Source organism: Trichechus manatus, unplaced genomic scaffold, assembly GCF_000243295.1.
Source record: "Trichechus manatus latirostris isolate Lorelei unplaced genomic scaffold, TriManLat1.0 scaffold00013, whole genome shotgun sequence".
NCBI lineage: Eukaryota > Metazoa > Chordata > Mammalia > Sirenia > Trichechidae > Trichechus > Trichechus manatus.
This window is the reverse complement of record NW_004443949.1, coordinates 24,661,390-24,677,316: the sequence shown is the minus strand read 5'-3', so window position 1 is coordinate 24,677,316 and position 15,927 is coordinate 24,661,390. Positions and strand designations below refer to the sequence as shown.

General features: G+C 35.7%; 1 protein-coding gene across 6 annotated transcripts in view; it reads right to left on the bottom strand.

Moving 5' to 3' along the window:
• KLF12 (KLF transcription factor 12) overlaps positions 1-15,927 on the bottom strand; it is a 527,148-nt gene that overhangs the window by 354,026 nt on the left and 157,195 nt on the right. For all 6 annotated transcript variants that reach the window (XM_004371422.1, XM_023726731.1, XM_023726732.1 and 3 more), the window contains one exon: positions 4,473-4,540. In XM_004371422.1, coding sequence (XP_004371479.1) covers positions 4,473-4,505 — 33 coding nt within the window. In that variant the 5' untranslated portion in view covers positions 4,506-4,540. The remainder of the gene's footprint in view (positions 1-4,472; positions 4,541-15,927) is intronic.

Genomic DNA, 15,927 nt, shown 5'->3' with positions numbered 1-15,927 from the left:
TTTTGTAAGACTATGTCTATCTACTTGTATATAGGCATACAGAGCAGCTGTAAATAAGGCCCACCAAATGTTAATAGCAGATGTACAGCAGGCAGATGAAGGTGCTTTGGATGCTTTAATGCTTTTAAAATGAGCAGTGCATCATCTTTTCAAATAATAAAGCCATTATTCTATATTCAATAATTGTATAATCTTTTTCAAATCCCTATATATTATTATGTGCTCGTCTCCCAGATAAATGTTGAAACTGACTTGACATAAAGGTTACCTAATTTAGAATGGTATTTTAATAAACATTGTGACATCCCTCCTAATTCTTCTCTAATGATCATTATCAAATCTATTGATTTGGCTCAGTAAAGGAAAAGCTTCTAATATAATTATAAATGCCTGAAAATAGGATTATCTGCTACATAATGTAGGGAATTCCAAGAAGTATTCAATATGATGCTAAACTAACAACCACTTCTTATAGAAAGTAGCCATGCACCATGTACATGTTAAAGTCTATGACCTCTGAGGGCCCTTCCAACTCTGAAAATGTTTGACTTTATGATGTGAAGTCATAACAATGCCGTGAATCTGTCTTCTGTTACAGAAATAATATCAATACCAAGTACAACTTTAGAACTCTACACCTTTAAAATGTTTTCACCAATATATCATATGTTCTTCCACCTCCATAACAACTCTTTAAATAGTTAGGACAGGTGTGATTAACCACACTCTGTAGTTGAGAAAAGTAAATTCAGAAAGAAGTCACTGGTCCAAGATCATACCGGCAGGTAACTGCAGAGACAAGACTTGACCTTTTTTTTTTTTTTTTTTTAATTTCAAGTTTACTGCCCAGGCAGCTACCACTTGTCCACTCACCGTGACCCAGTGCAGACATGTTTCATCAACTGTGACTTTCTTAGCAACTATGGCTACTTAGTTCAAAGTGGAAGGAAGGCTGGATTGCTGCTATTATACTCCTTCCATTCTATATGAAGAAGCAGCTTTGGAATTTCATGGAAAAGAAATTTAAAACAACCACTGCAATCTTCTCCCTGAATCTGTCACTACTAAATAAAACCATTTTCTGTATGGAATCAAAGACTTTTCAGAAAGGCTTTGTATTGTCCTCTTGGTTTCCAAATGTAAGAAGTCAGTCACCACACTGCTAACGCTGGTTGGTTTAAGCAGCGCTCATCACAGGTAGTCAGAGAGCAAAAGTTTTACTGTGGATTCTGAAAAGCCGGGTTAATACATGTTCAAGTGTATGTTTTGGACACCTGCCTTAAGTCAATTGGTGAGCAGTACTAGGTACACACACTGAAATGGATGGAAAATAAATGGAGTAAAGCCAGGACCCTGGTCCACAAACAAGCCACCATATTCACAATGAGAGCAACTGCTGAAATACATTTACAAAGCAAACAGGTCAGATTTTACACTGATGTTTGTGAGCAGATAATAATGGATGACTGGGATCTGTTTGGAATTTATTTATTTGATGTTTTCAGATAGTACACAGTAATGCGACAAAATCAAATGGAAAGAAATAGAGTAAAGCAAAGAATTTAATGCAAGTATATATATACTTTTTCAAATATATATATATATAAAGAGAAGGAAAAACAAAGAATACTCCTGGAAGTAAGCTTTTTCGTTTGTCCACAATAGAAATTTTACAAATCCCATGAAGGCTGTTTAAATATTAGTGCCTGAGCAGAAAGACACAACATGATATTCTGCGGCTCTCTGACAAGGTTTTATCACCACTGGCAAACTAGAAATGGGTAAAACAGTTTTAAGAGCCATATTCAAATCCCTTTTCAATTACGTAGGCAGTGGTGATGTTGCCTTCTACTTCTGACACTGTTACAACTTCATCATCACACTGCTCTTGTCAATATCTCTGAAATATAGAGAAGATAAATTTTCAAGCTCTGCAATTTTCTCCCTGAATCAGACTTTGTTAAAAACAATCAACCCCTGATTCAAGAAGGCAAAAAACAAGTGCCAATGTATTCTCTGTTCTAAGACATCTATAAATGAAAATATGAAATCAAAAATATGAAACATAGAAAGGAAAAAAAAATAATTCAATGGGGTAAAAATATTAAGTGAAATACTCACTGCTCCCTCCTCTATAAAGACTTGAATTCATGAATTACAAGCTACGAGGTACCATCTTGAGAACAAATCACTTGTAATATATTACATTCATTCACGATAATATTTTCAGTTTATCCTCAGGGTAAGTCAAATTAGTTACAGAACAATGACACTGCCAAAATTTATAAACTTACAAAGCTAACACTGATCCATACAAATATAAAAGTTTCATGACAACTGAACAAAAGCATAATTTAATGTAATACTGTATCAACATCATGCATAAGGAATGGGATAAATAAATTTTGATATGTATGATGATAAGTGAAGGTTTTTATGTTTACAGAGGAGATGAGCCAATAAAATTTAAGTATACTACCTTTGCTCTACTAGGTTAAGGAGTACCTGTTTTATCCTGCTTTTTTCTTTTTTTAACTGAATTATCAGTGGTTTCATGGAGGCAGCTCATTCCCAGCACATGAGAGTCAAGTGTAATATTTTCAGGAACCTTGCAAGTCAGTTGTTAAAATGCTGGTAGCTTGAAATCAGCCACAGTGAGAATACTTACACCATGGAAATTGGCAAACACTACAAATTTGGCCTTTTCCCCCCATAGAGAGCCAGTTTACTAGCACACCACCAATCCACATAAAAATAAGCACACAGTATTATGAACTATCACAAAGTAAATACAGCCATACAGCCACTACCCATGTCAAGAAACATTACCAACACCCTAGAAGTTTCCCTTGTGCCATCTCTGAATCGTTACTCCCTTTAGAGGTCTGAAAACTTTCCAGATACAAACACTAGAAAAGATAATTTTAGCAAGGAAGATGGAAGAAGACAATCTGTAGGATATAACCTGGAAAAGCATCTGTAAGTAACTATGAAACCGGACAAGCAAAAAAAAACCTGGGATGGCATATATTTATTTGAATGAAGCTAAGGTAATTAATAGCAAAGGAAAATATGAAATCATATGCATTGTTCAGCTACAGGAAGAGGGACTAGGCACATACCTGTGGACCATACCTGTTCAATGTAAAAACCTTACTTATGAAATGCAGATGGTTTAATACATTGCAATTTTTTAGTGTTACCTATAATTTTTTTTATATACTAATTGGTGTGTGTTAGAAAGAAAGCTCAAACAACTACCACAAATAAACTGATGCCCAGCATTTATTACTGAAATTCAAAGGTCCTCCCCCCACCCCCTACTCATAATGGAATTTGTTTATGAGAAACCAACATTAAATAAGCTCACATTTCTTAGGAAGGCAGAGACTGTAGGTGCAAAGAGGACAACATCTGACAGTAATTATGCACTATATGGTGTTGGTATTAGGGCATGTTTGCAGGAATACAAAAAAAAAAAAAAACCCTGTTGCTGTCGAGTCGATTCCGACTCATAGCCACCATATAGAACAGAGTAGAACTGCTCTATAGGGTTTCCAAGGAGCAGCTAGGGGATTCAAACTGCTGACTTTTTGGTTAGCAACCGTAGCTCAATGTAGCTCTTAACCACTGCATCACCAGGGCTCCCCAACTTGTAGGATGGATGCATATTAAACACAGTCGATTATTCACTTTGTTTTGTTTTTGTCCCAATGATCAACTGTATCATTTTTCCATTTTTTATTATTCATCTGAAAGTTGATTCTTAAGATACCAGCTTAAGTTACGGAAACTAACGATAGCTAAAAACCAAAAAAACCAAACCTGCTGCTGTGAAGCCAACTAATACTCGTAGCGACCCGACAAGACAGAGTAGAACTGCTCCATAGGGTTTCCAAGCAGCACCTGGTGGATTTGAACTGTCAATCTTTTGGTTAGCAGTCAATCTCTTAACCACTTCGGCAACAGGGCTCCTAGATTTATATAAAAACTGGTTGTCTCCGTATATACTCATGGTAACCCCATATGTGCCAGAGCAGAACTGTGCTCCATAGGGTTGTCTTGTATCTACCAAAAAAATAATAATAAAACCAGTTGCCATTGAGTTGATTCCGATTCATGGTGACCTCATGTGTTTCAGAGTAGAACTGTGCTCCACTGGATTTTCAATGGCTGCAACCTTTCAGAAATAGGTCATCAGACCATTCTTCTGAGGTACCTCTGGGTAGATTCGAACCACAAATGTTTCAGTTAGTAGTCAAGTGCTTAACCATTTGAGCCACCCAGGGACTCCTTGTCTTATACTTAAGCAGCTAAAAATAAAAACTAAACACTATAGATAGATAGTGTATCTAAGTACTGACCTTTTGTCTTATATTCAGACAATTAAATGCTCTAAAGAAAATAACTGCATAAAGTACTGCTCAAAATTGTAGTATTTTCAACACAATTATATAGTCTGACCAACCAACCTTTATTGTTTTCCTCTTCATATGGATATTCATTCATCCATTTGCTTCTAGAGTCAGTCACATTGATCCTGCAAGAAAACAAAAAAAGAGATAATGAAAAAAAGTTCCCCATGTTGCTACCATTCCTCCACTGAACAAAGGAACAAATCTTAACAACTGTAAAGTTCCTTATGCTCTTGGTTAGTGAAGTGACATACTAAAAATGACAGCTGATGATTGTTTTTCTTTGTTTCTTGTTCACTCTTAAAGAGCCATGTAAAAGGCCGAAACACCAACTATGACACAGCTATGACATCCCACACTTAAGATAAAGAAGACCTGGGCAAAGAGGAGGAGGAGGAAGACGAAGAGAGGGAAGGGAGAAGCTGGGGGAGGAAAAGGGGAATTTGGAGAAGGAAGAAGGTCTATGTTGGCCAACACCCAAGTAACTTTTTTAAAAATTAAAGGTATCTAAATTAATATAACTAACTTGTTAAAATTTAAACAAATCTATATTAATGTAAAAAAAATTTATAGAAGTTTCCAAATCCCAAGAACACTGATCTCACCAAAAATAATTAAATATTTCTGGACTGGAGAGTTGTGGCTCCTATAGACCATTTGCCCCATTTTGATGTATCCTGGAAAATCTTCTCTCTTGGCATTATGTGACTTGCTTCAGAATTTCCATTTCATGAGGCAAATCTTCTTTGGCATTCAGTTAAGCCAGCTTATTAGACGCAGCTGACTTTTTTTTTCTTTTGGAATTACACTCAGAAGGGGACACGCCCTGGCATTCCTAGCAGCATCCACTTTGCACCAATGTCTATGCACACAGCACAGGGCCCACATTCCTACGTATATGCTTCCATACATCTGAGCAGAAAGAGCTCCATCACTCTTAAGGCCTTAAATGAAATGTAGAAGAATTCACAAGTTTTATGGGCTTGGCTTGTGAAGGAAATTAGCCTTTAATTTTATTCCAGTTTTAAATATATCCATATATTTGTCTCTATCTATAAGTCTCTAAATGTATCCGCTACTATATCTACAGCTTTTACTATTACTAGAAATGCCACTAAAAAAGCAATATAATGTTTTAATATTATATTTTAATATTACAGTGGCAGAGCTAGAAATACGCTTTTGAAATTCAGAGTACTACTCTCCCCATTTATATTATGAAACTAAAATGTGGTAGCCCTTGAAAGAATTGAAAAGTGAGCTAAGACATCATGCTTCTCATGAAACATATCTTGCTCTTTCCAATCTTGAAAAATATATCTATCTATCCAAAAGGTTCCAACTTCTTAGCCGAACATTTTAAAACTAGCTGATTATATTTCAAAATATGGTTTTGTAATTTTTTAATACTTTAATATATCATGGAGGCCTGGTGGCGCAGTGATTAAGAGCTCAGCTGTTAACCAAAAGGTTAGCAGTTCAAATCCACCAGCCACTCCTTGAGAACCCTATGGGGCAGTTCTACTCTGTCCTATAGGTTTGCTATGAGTTGGAATCAACTCGATGGCAACCGGTTTGATTTTTGGGTTTTTTGGGTTTTTTTTTTTGGGGGGGGGCAATATATCATGAGCATTTTCACATGATATTAAATTTAATAATAATCAAAAATTCATAATAGCTCATTATAGGCAACATTATATATTCCACTATTTTTGTCTAATAACTTATGGTTTTTGATTATTTAATATTTGAAATAAACACCCTTCTACATATATCCTGCATGTACCAGAGCCTCTCCTAGTCTATATGATGATGCCTTTGTCCAACTAGAAAGGATGTCCCCTCTGGGTAGACACTGAGAGACTTAATCAGGACACAGAGCTTGCAAAGTGGAGCCCAGTGCAGACTTCAGTCTCTACCCCTCCCCCTCAGTGAGGCCCCCTCACCCTGCAATACTACACTTAGCAGCCCAGGTCTGTACCTTTAATTATTTCTTTAGAATAAAGTTATGGAAGTACAGAAGTTGTAGAAGTAGGATCAAATTAATACGAACTTTTTTCAGGCTTTCAAACTATATCACCAAACTACTTTCAAAATAAGCAGTAACAAATTCCCACCAAGGTAGAAGCAAGTGCTAACATAATGCAATTCTCAACTTTGATGAGACACAGCACAGCGCCTAGTAGATTTAAATGTTTGTCAAATGAATAACGGAAGTTAATAATGAGCAATGGAAGAAAATTCTAATGAAAAAATACTCTTTTACAGTAATTATGTAGCTATTTCTCACACAAGTAACTTAGGCCTTAATAATGTAACTTAAATTTTTAGGCATAATTAACCTGCAGACTAAAATAAATGTTAATTTATGTCATTTATACGTAATACAACATCACACATTTTTTACAGCATTTTGGGATTTACAGAGTATCCTAACATTATGTTGTTGTGATGATAATAATTATGTATTGTAAGATGTATTTGATAAAGATGAAAAAGCTCTTGGAGAGGTACCCAGGTAACAAGTCAGATAATATCAGAGTCCTTATGAAAATCTCATAAGTCTCCAGTCTCTGAGCACAGCTCTTTGTGATTTCTCTGCCAGCTATATTTGTAACTACTGACAATTTAAATGTATACTTCTATATAAATTCAGGAACAGCCTGCAACAATACTTTTACTTTCTATTCAGTCAAGCTCCTGAGAGAACACTCAAGATCCAGCTCTGAATCTTTCATGTCTGTGACAGGCCCCCTGTCACCCACCAAATCACCTTACTTTAGCACAACTAACATAAAAGAATAAAGGCACAATTTAGTGTTCAGAAGACCTATCCCAAGTCTCACCTCACACTGTTCACAATAACAAAAAGATGGAAACAACCTAGGTATCCATCAATGGACGAATGAATAAACAAATTATCGTATATCCACATAATGGAATACTACACAACGATAAAGAACAATGATGAAGCCGTGAAACATAATAACATGGAGGAATTTAGTCAGGCACAGAAGGACAAATATTGTATAAGACCACTATTATAAGAACTCAGGAAAAGGTTTAAACACAGAAGAAAACATTCTTTGATGGTTACGAGGGTGGGGAGGGAGGGTGAGGGTTATTTACCAAGTCTCATCTCTGTCGTCTACTGGCTGTGTGACCTTGAACAACTCTTTGAGGCGGAGTTTCTTCCTCCACAGAAACAGGGATAAGACGAATTCCTTCTCTATTTGCCCTACCTCCCCTAAATTATTGAAGTAATGTCTATGGTAATATGTAAACTCTTAAATATCATGCACATAAGAATTATCACTCCCTCATCAACAGTCCAGTTATTTCACAGGAAAAAAGGATTTCCTTAAATTGAGATCATATGATAGAACAGATGAACCTCCAATTTTACTCATGCAAAGGGGGTCTCTGGGGTGTTCCCCAAATCCCTATCAAAATCAAGCCATAATATAAAATAGAAAAGTGGGAGATTTCCAGTAACAGTTAATATCGCATCAATTTTCTACTTAAAAGATTACTGAGCTCTGCCAAATAGACTTGTGAAATTATCCAGCAAATTTTCCCAAAGCACAGAAGTTTTAAAGGTCACTGTCCTCATCAAAAAACCCATTACACAGTTTGATACTCACATTGGGGGCTTCAAAAGTGATTCTCAGTTTGTCATTAGGTGAAGAAAGGCAAAGGGCTTGTCACAAGAGAAATATTAGGCCATAAAATATTACATTTTGAAAAGAATTTTAGATTTACTTTGAAAGTAAAATCCTAATTACACCTGTTTCTATATAGTAGATGCAAGCAACAGAGAATGATTTTCTAAATTTTTCACTTCCTAATTCTTGTTTTCTCCCTCGAAAGTTTCCACACATCATCACCAAAGCTTCCTTTAGAATCCAAAGAGAGTATCTTGGACAACGGAAATGAACTTGGCCATTAATGAAAGTGGCTGCCCTCCACCTTAATGAATACAGAGTTTACTTCCAAAGAACTACCTCTGAGTACAGGCATTATATTACACTATCGTACCAGGCTGCTCCCTCTTCATCACTTCTTACATGATCTATCACGTTCTCAATCTTTGAAAGTTAGTGTTTAATACACTCTAAATACTTCAGACCCATAACTACACCTGTTGCTAGTTCCTCTGGGATACTCTTCCTGTATCTATAAACAGAGACAGATAAACAAGTTTTAAAGGTGTTTATAAACATCTGACTAGTCAGGGTATTCCAAAGGTAATTTAGGTGCTCTGTTTCAAGTAAATTGAATTCTGGTGCTGGTACCACAATTCCATTTGGGATTCTGTCTTCTAGATTCAGTGCTACAAATCACTGCTTCATTATTTGTGATCTTGTGTTTGCCAGTACTGATTAAAAAAAGTTGAAGTAATAAAGGTTTATATACATATTCCATTCATTTACCACAACTTTTAAAGCTGATTAGAGAACTCAAGAGGCAGGCTTTGTGCATGTAAGTCTAGGATATTATATAACTGACCCATGCATCTAAGTTTCTGCCATAGATGTTGCTTTTCTTTTTCCTATTTAAAGTTATTTTTGTTTTATCTGTTGCCCATGAGTTTTCTTGGGAACTAAAAATATTTGAAGGTTAATGTAAATATTTCTGGAGATACACGCAAATCTAAGTGCTAAGTGCTAAGTTTTCACAGCTGTGTTGACTGGAAATGAAAAGAGAATCCAAAGACACAAAGCAGTGTACTTATTGCTAGGTGACAGATGACACTTACTGTACCTGTTCTGAACTTGCACAGCATGAGACATCTACCACAGAGAAGACACATGGATTTCCACTGGACACCTGTCAGTCTCTACAGAGAAGCATACCAGTATTCAGATATATTTCTGAATACAGGCCATAGGTAGTCAGAAAAGCATGCTATATGAGTGTATGATTTTAAAGATGCCTCCTAAAATAGGAGATCATAGTTCTTCATCAATTTTTTTTTTCATTTTGGGTATACATGTCCTATATTCTAAGTAAAGTCTGCATATGAAATAACATAATTTATGTCATATGCAAGTATATGTAATTAAAGAGTGATAATTCTTATATTTATGACACTGAAGAATCACCAAATTTTTTTAACAAAGAAAACTAGTTTTATTAAAACATAGTTATAAAATTAAAAATAACAGTTTGTGATATAATAGTTATGCTTATTAGTGTAGCAAATAAGTAGACCTAGGGATAATTCTAATACCCATTGCTGTCAAGGCGATTCCGACTCATAGTAACCCTATAGAATAGAGTTGAATAGTCCCAGAAGTTTTCCAAAGCTGCAATCTTTATGGAAGCAGACTGCCACATCTTTTTGCCAAGACATGGTTGGTGGGCTCAAACCACTCACTGACTTTTTGGTTACCAGCCAAGCACTTAACCACTGAGCCACCAAGGGCTCCTCAGGAAGAATTCTAACAGGTGCCATAATTTCCACCTAGTGATGGAAACAACATGAAGACATTTCATGACCTGAAATACCTTGATCTGAGATACCATGTAAATACAGTGTTACATGAATATCTCTGACATATCAATGTGCCACAAAGTCACAGAAACTGGTAATAATACTGTGGTTTGTTACCCACATTAATAAATGAAGAAAATCCAAAGAAAGTCGATTTGGACTCATCATCAAACTATTTTAACAGACATCTCTTCAGTTGTGGTGAGTAGAATCCATAGAAAAAGTATTATTCTTATGATAAATAAGCCAATCCCCATTAAATTTAATAACATTAGACATCATACAAAGTACTGATAGATTAAAAAGGAAAAGCACACACACACACACACAAACTTCAATGTGGATTCTTTCCTGGACATATGTAATAATTACACATTTACTTTCAAGCATTACATCCCTTTTTTAAGACAAAAAACAAGGCTCAAAGTCCCACCCTCTGTCTTTTGACCCATCAGGCAATCCAGATGATAATATGGAACTGTCAGGAACTTCTTTAGATCCCAGAATTTCAGGATCTCACATGAATAGATGTCATGCTCCACTGCACATGAGAAACACTGGGTGGTGTCACAGAAAAAATCCAAGCATGAACGCCAAACAGAACAATCACCAGCTTTACCACTTGGGGGTAATGTGACTTGAGCCACTTGTTTAACTCTTATATGCCTCATTTTCCTCATCTCTTAAAATAGTATCATAAAAGCTAATTTTTACTTTGTTTTGCTTTGGGTAGGAATATTGGAAAAGAGAATATATATAATGTGCATAGCATACTGCCTGGCATATATAAGGTATTCGACAAATGTCAGTCCTATCACCACTATCGACATTCACAATCAAGTGCGCAAACTTCTTCCCGCTTAAAATTGAGAACTAGAAACAATGACCAACACTAGCTAAAGTTACTTTTCCTCAATACTACCTTCAACCATAACTGAGTCTCTTACAGGAAGGTCCTAAGGATACACAGACCAAAAGATCGTGATGGTAGGATCCTACAGGATAATGTCTATAATTCATCCATTAAGGAGCCCTGGTGGCATAGCAGTTAAGAGCTTGGCTACTAACCAAAAGATTGGCGGTTTGAATCCACCAGCTGCTCCCTGGAAACCCTATGGGGGCAGTTCTACTCTGTCTTATAGGGTCACTATGAGTCAGAATCAACTCGACAGCAACGAGTTTGGAAGAGAATCCAAGATGCAATAGACAAGAGAAATCAGAGACAAGGAATTCAAAGGTCATTGATAACCCATATCCAATAATGATCCCCTTGGAACTCTTTTTGTTGCATATAAATCAACTATAAATTCTTCATTTATGAAACTGTTCTTTATTTCCAGTTTTATGGTTCCCTGAAATTATACTTCTACCCAGTAATCCTTCAGTACTGAAGAAGCAGACAACACAGAAAGAGCCAATGTTAAGAACAAAGTTCCCATGTGGAGTACAGTACGCACTGAAGCTGCAGCAGGCATTTAGGAACAAGTTCACTTAAGAGCAGCCCATTTTCAGAGGAAGGAGGGAAAGCATAAATACACTGAGATGGAAATTACTCTTTTAATCTCTTTTCAGCTTCCATTACACTCCGTCATTCTATGCACCCAGAGCACAAATAAACCTTTAAAAGAAAGTAACCATAGCAAATGAATTTAAGTATTTATTTTACATATATTGTACTCATTATAACTGTTTGAAAAGTCATTTATGCTATGCTCATATTCAAGTGTAATTGTCATTTGATCGGGACTGTGTAGTCAAAAATCTGATTTGTACTGCAAAGAATTGACAAGATGATTAAGTTTCTTTTTCATATGTCTAATTTATGTGATTTTGATTGTACTACAAATATAAGCATGTGTCATTTGTACATGCACATAAAATGACCACGTATATCACTACACGCCACCGAAAGTAACTCGGCCAGACACAAGTTTACATTCCCATATGAAGAACACTGACATCCTTCTCTTAAGCTCTCTATCAGGATGTGTTCTTAATCTTCATGCTGAGGATGTTAAAATTTGGGGGTTTTTAAGAGGCTGATGGGAGGGAGGGAAGAACAGGTTGAGGGTGCCCAGCTATATGTTAATCTCCAATTCGCCTCCCATCATTTTAATTAAGTAAAACATGGTTTTTTGGTTCATATACTGAAAAGCAAATTTTTGAAAGCAATTGAAAATAATTACCACAGTAAACATGTTGTTGTTGTTGTTGTTGAGTGCCATCGAGTCGATTCTGACTCATAGTGACCCCAAGTGACAGAGTAGAACGGCCCCATAGGGTTTTCTTGGCTGTAATCTTCACGAAAGCAGATCACCAGGTCTTTGTCCTGCAGAGGCGCTGGGCAGGTTCAAACCACCAACCTTTTAGTTAGTAGCCAAGAGCTACTTTGATAGATACATAAAAGTGCATAATTATATAACCTAAGACTTTCTCTACCAATTCACTTCAATGATTATTGTCTGAACATAGGTAGGTACCAAAAAAAAAAAAAATCAAACCTGTGGCCATCAAGTCAACAGGGTAAATAATAACAAATTTTATATACTAATGATCTGTGACACATTCAAGAGAACTAAGCTGCCTTATTGAGCATGCAGTATATATCTGACTTTCCTATTAACTGTTGCCTTGTGTGCTTAGCTTACCAATGGTAAGCAAGATAAATCCCTTTCAAATGTATAGTAAACAGTTTGTTAGGAGTAAATTTACTTTCTAGTCCATCACAACGGTAGTTGATTAAAATATGTTGCTCTTATCCACTTAAATTAATTCATGTGAAATAAAACAAATATTTATTAAATTGTGGGAAAAACATTTCATCAAACTGTAAAACCTGAGTAGAAAAACAAATGGCACACGCTTAATTACAGCTTTTATTTAAATGAAATTTGCATTTTCATAATATTTTACAATCATTAGGAAAATATCAGACTTGAGGTATTTTTAGGACACTTTTATGTTTCATCTCTTCACACATCTGAACCCAAGGCAGTTTTAACATAGGCAGATTTCACAACATAATTTGAAAAATACATCAAAGAAGTGAATAGATTTGTCTACTGACATTCTGACAGTGATACAGAAACAAGAAGATCTATTTGATATTTTTTAATGAATATCTTATGGGTTTCTGAGTGCTTTACTGAACAACAGTTTTGACTTGCTGAACTCATCAATCCAGCTTGTGCATTCAGATATCATCATCTTTGCCCCTACATAGCCCATAATCTGACCTACAACTGATAGCTGTCATAAGTACATAATCTATTAGGATTTCTCAATGATAAGCAAATTAGTAGACTATCAAACAGACTGCTTAACCATATGCTTCCCTCATAACTAAATAATGCAAGAAAATACAAATAACATTTGTTGAGAATGACAAATGATATATTAGGTTAACTCTTGTTTTTTAAGTACCAGAAAAAGGCTCTTTTAAAAACTGAAAAATACTGATTTTGGAGAAGGTCAACTCAAATATAATTCAACCAATTGCTAGCAGGTGATAAAGCTCACTGATTTATAATAGTGATATATTATTACATGGTACATATAATTTGTTATTATTTCATCCATGAATCGCCTACATGCCAGGTACTAAGGACTTTTAAAATCATATTTCACAGTACCTGCTCTAAAGAGGCTCACAATCAACACAGGCGAGCCACATGTAAAAAAGTAAAATAATTTTCACAGTAACAGCTTACCATCTATTAAATGCTCACCCTATATTTAACATGAGGAGGTGCCAATCTGTGTTATGATGAAATTGATCTGTATGATACACACTAAACCAGTAGCACTAAAATATGATTAAAAGAAGCTGATTCTATGAAAAAATGACAGACTTTCAGAAAAAATCAACAGATTTCAGATTCGTAGCCTCTGGAAGCGTAAGACATTAAATGTCTGTTTTCATAAGTCACCCAATTTGTGGTACTTTGTGGTCACGGCAGCCTGAGGAAACTAATACAGCACCCAAGGAATGTCAAAAAACATTCTGGAAAATAATTTTAAAACAAAAATTGCCCAACTGCAGCCTTAACAACCTATTCAGAAATATATATAAAGCTAAAATACTAAAACCAATATTAGTCCTATAAATAAATAACATATAGACTAGTGTCTATTCTAATTTTTAAGAAATGTCCACAAGTGAAAGAACTTTATCAAATAATTATTGGGAAGAAGCAAATTAAGTGCTCAAAGGTATTTTCCCAAGCAGCACAGGGAATATATTTTTACATTTCAGTTTAAATATGCTATAATTCAAAACCATCAGGTTTTAAAAGCAATGTCCTTTAAATTCTCTACCTTTATTCCCAAAGGTGGCCAACTACATCTTGGGAGTTACAGGGGAGGGAAAACTGCTGACCAAAGAACTGAACTCGGATTGCCCCCGAATGGAAAGGTAGTGATTCTCAGCGGGAGACATAGTTGTACTAGTAGCACCAGTACTGCTAGAAACAGCATCAGCACATACTTATTCAAGTTTACTATGAGCTAAGAAGTGTTCTATTAACTGTGTGTGTGTATATAAAAACCAAAACCAAACCCATCATCATCAATTCAATTCCAACTCATAGTGACCCTATAGGACAGAGGAGAACTGCCCCATAGGGTTTCTAAGAAGCGGCTGATGGATTCAAACTGCCAACATTTTGGTTAGGAGCCAAGCTCTTAACCACCGCACCACCAGAGCTCTTGTGTGTGTATATAATCAACTATATGTAATATATTAAACTATTATATATTAACTTGCATTATTCCTCACAACCTTCTGAGGTAGGTGGAATTATTATTCCCATTTTACAGATGTGGGAACACAGAGAAGTCAGGTAACTCGTCTAATGAGCAGAAAAATGAGGCAGTTGGGCTCCCATCTTCATGATTTTATTCACCATTCTATTCTCCCTCATAGATAACCTCACTATAATCTCTGCCTGAAATGTACAACAGCGAGACATCTTTATATGTGGAAAATAGATAAGCAAGCCAACTGCAACAAGATAGTTTTGCTGTTTTTCTCTCAAACAGATTAAAATAAGTATTTCTGAGTAAGAGGTGTAATCTCAGACACTTCGCCAATAAAGGAAAAGAAAAATACATTCAAAAATGACTTCATTTGAAATCTTGCCAACATCATAATGAAGTCAATATTTTTAAAGTTTTCTCCCTAATTATAAATTAACACTTTTTTTATATAATTTTTTTTAACTTTTTAGAAATGTTCCTGAGATTGGAGAATTTTTGTATAAACTCATACATGAAGCCCTGGATTAATGAATTTAATGAAAATCCTTTCTTCCTCTCCTTCCCAATGACATCCAAACAAGTGCACAGATATAAAAGGAATTTAACTTTTCACATGAGAAATAAACTGCATTTTTTGCAATCCCACTCCTAGGAATATATCCTAGAGAAATGAGAACCATCACACTAATAGACATACGCACACTCATATTCACTGAAGCACTGTTCACAATAGCAAAAAGATGGAAACAACCTAGATGCTCATCAACGATGAATGGATAAACAAACTGTGGTACATACACACAATGGAGTACTATAGAAAGATAAAGAACAACGATGAATCTGTGAAGCATCTCATAACATGGATGAAACCGGATGACATTATGCTGAGTGAAATAAGTCAATCACAAAAGGACAAATATTGTAAGACACCTCTACCGTATAACTCATGTAAAAGCTTACACACAAAAAGAAACAATATTTGTTGGTTATGAGGGCTGGGAGGGGTGGGGGGGAACTAAACAGATAAGTGGTAACTTTGGTGAAGGGTTAAGACAGTACACATTACTGGGGAAGCCAACACAACTTGTACAAGGAAAGGTCATGGAAGCTCCATCGACACTTCCAAACTGCCTGAAGGACTGAATTGCTGGGTGGTCGGCTGTGGGAACCATGGTCTCCGGGAACATCTAGCTCAACTGGCATAACACAGTTTATAAAGACAATGTTCTACATTCTACCTTGGTGAGTAGCGTCTGG